Source organism: Myotis davidii, unplaced genomic scaffold (genome assembly GCF_000327345.1).
Source record: "Myotis davidii unplaced genomic scaffold, ASM32734v1 scaffold2343, whole genome shotgun sequence".
NCBI lineage: Eukaryota > Metazoa > Chordata > Mammalia > Chiroptera > Vespertilionidae > Myotis > Myotis davidii.
The window spans coordinates 29,365-31,565 of NW_006294252.1; the positions used below are offsets into that span (position 1 = coordinate 29,365).

General features: G+C 55.9%; 1 protein-coding gene across 1 annotated transcript in view; it reads left to right on the top strand.

Annotated features, from left to right (window-relative positions):
- Positions 1 to 643, top strand: part of LOC102752104 (immunoglobulin lambda-like polypeptide 5) — a 21,162-nt gene extending 20,519 nt beyond the window's left edge. Inside the window, exon 4 of the mRNA XM_015566920.1 lies at positions 161 to 643. Coding sequence (XP_015422406.1) covers positions 161 to 480 — 320 coding nt within the window. The 3' untranslated portion in view covers positions 481 to 643. The remainder of the gene's footprint in view (positions 1 to 160) is intronic.
- The last annotated feature ends 1,558 nt before the right edge of the window (positions 644 to 2,201 follow it).

The following is a 2,201-nucleotide window of genomic DNA, read 5'->3' on the forward strand; positions in this document are numbered from 1 at the left end:
CCAAATTGCCCTGCACGGCATGGACGCTCACACCCAGAGAGGCCCCTGCCCTCGGGGTCCTGCATGGTCCTCAGGACACTGTGCCCACAGGAGGACCGAGGCCAGCAGCTTTCAGGATGGACCCTGAGCCCCCCCCCTCCTGCCCCTCCCGCACCCACAGGTCAGCCCAAGTCTGCACCCTCCGTGTCTCTGTTCCCGCCATCCGCTGAGGAGCTCGCCAACAACAAGGCCACACTGGTGTGTCTCATGAGTGACTTCTACCCGGGCAGCGTGACGGTGGCCTGGAAGGCAAATGGCAGCCCCGTCACCCAGGGCGTGGAGACCACCAAGCCCTCCAAGCAGAGCAACAACAAGTACGCGGCCAGCAGCTACCTGAGCGTGTCCAGCCAAGACTGGAAGTCCGCCAGCGCCTACAGCTGCCAGGTCACGCACGACGGGAAGACCGTGGAGAAGACAGTGGCCCCCTCGGAGTGTTCCTAGGACCTGAGTCCCCACTTCTGGGGACACTTCTCAGTCAGACGCTCCCTTTCCCTGCTCCCCACTGTCCCCCTGTGGCTCCTGCCCTGGTCGCTCAGACTGGGCAGGTCACCATCCCTCCCCGTTCCCCCTTCTCCTGAATAAACTCCTGTCATTTCTCATCTGACATTTCGCATGTGTGTTCTGTGTGGGGAGGATCTCAAGGTGAAATAAAGGGCGCGATGGTTATGATATGTGGTTCCATCTACCCATCGTTGGCTCAACCAACCAACCAGGCACCTGAATCAGCTCTGAGTGCCAGTCGGAGCCAGGACCCAGAGCAGGAACTGCTCCGATGGGGCCGACACCTGGGACACAGTCCCTTTTAACCTAATGAGGGTCCCAGAAGGGCAGCAGGGGCTACAGATGGAAATATTGGGAAGGAATCCATTGAGCCAAGTCAATCCTCTTAGGGAGAGACATTGAACCCAGTGGGGAAATCCATTACCATCTGGGCGTTTCTTGGTTGGTCCATCACCATGGAGTCATGGAAAGTTTTGAACAGAGCATCCCATGCTGTGTTTGTCAAAGTTTGCCAATGTACATTAGCTAAGCAATGACACCGACTAATCCTGCAGCAGAGAAACAATTAAATATCATGTAGCCTAACAATTCCCCCATCATGTTCATTCCTCCTACCAACACAGGGAGCTCTGAGACAGTCTTCAAGGGATGATCACTGGTGTGGGAACATGGGGTGAGGAAGAGGCACAAGGAAGCTCAGTTTATATTCTGATGGGCCTGGGTCAGGTTCAAGGTGATCATAGCAGGGGTATGGACTTCCATCATGAGGAATCTCAACAACTGATGTCATATCAGGGTGAGACTTTTTATAGGTGGATTAAGGATGGAGCGGGTGATGTCAGCCCTCAGGTGGCGTAGACATGGGAGTTGACCTTGAAGGATTAGAAAGGACACCATCCTGGGCACAGAATGGGCATCCAGTGATGTCCCAGGGAGGGCATATCCACTGGAATTCGGGAGCCGAGTAAGGGCAGGTCAGACCAGCTCAGAGCTGGGGGCGTGTGGCCTGTGGGTTACAGCAAGGTCAGCCTTCCTCCTTGACAGATACCCCCACACCACTCCACCATTGGGAGGGAAGGCAGGGGACACCCTCAAGGTCATCCTGAAAGACAGGCTGACAATTCTAAAGGACCACCCTGACAGCACCCTAAACAGTGCCAATCTAAGCTGTCGATAGAGAAGATCATCCTGAGCCCCTGATCAGATGGCTGGGGACACAGGAAGTTGCCAGGAGATTCCATACACAGGCTAGCCAGCCTTTCCCTGGAAGGGGAGGAAGGGAGAGAGGGATTAAAGGCCGCCCACCTCTCATGCTCTCACCCAGGGATTAGGGTTGTTGGACATAAGAGAGATGTGCCACCCATCCCCATGGAATCTCACTCACAGTGAAATAAACACCCTCTAAACTCATCCCAAATCCAAGGAGACCGCAGTAGACAGAGCATATCAAACCCCAATATCCTTTGGGAGAGTTGCATCCAATAGTCCTGCTACTGTAAGAGTCGCTGTGTCATCCATCCACCCTACAATCTGCTGAGAGGGTGGAGGGGGGACAGTGTGCGCCCCTGGCAGAGCAGACAGCAGCCGGGGGCAGTGGCCCAGGCTTCCTCCAGCACAGCTGCAGGTGGGGGCACAGGGGTGGGGCAGGGCCACCCAGGGCT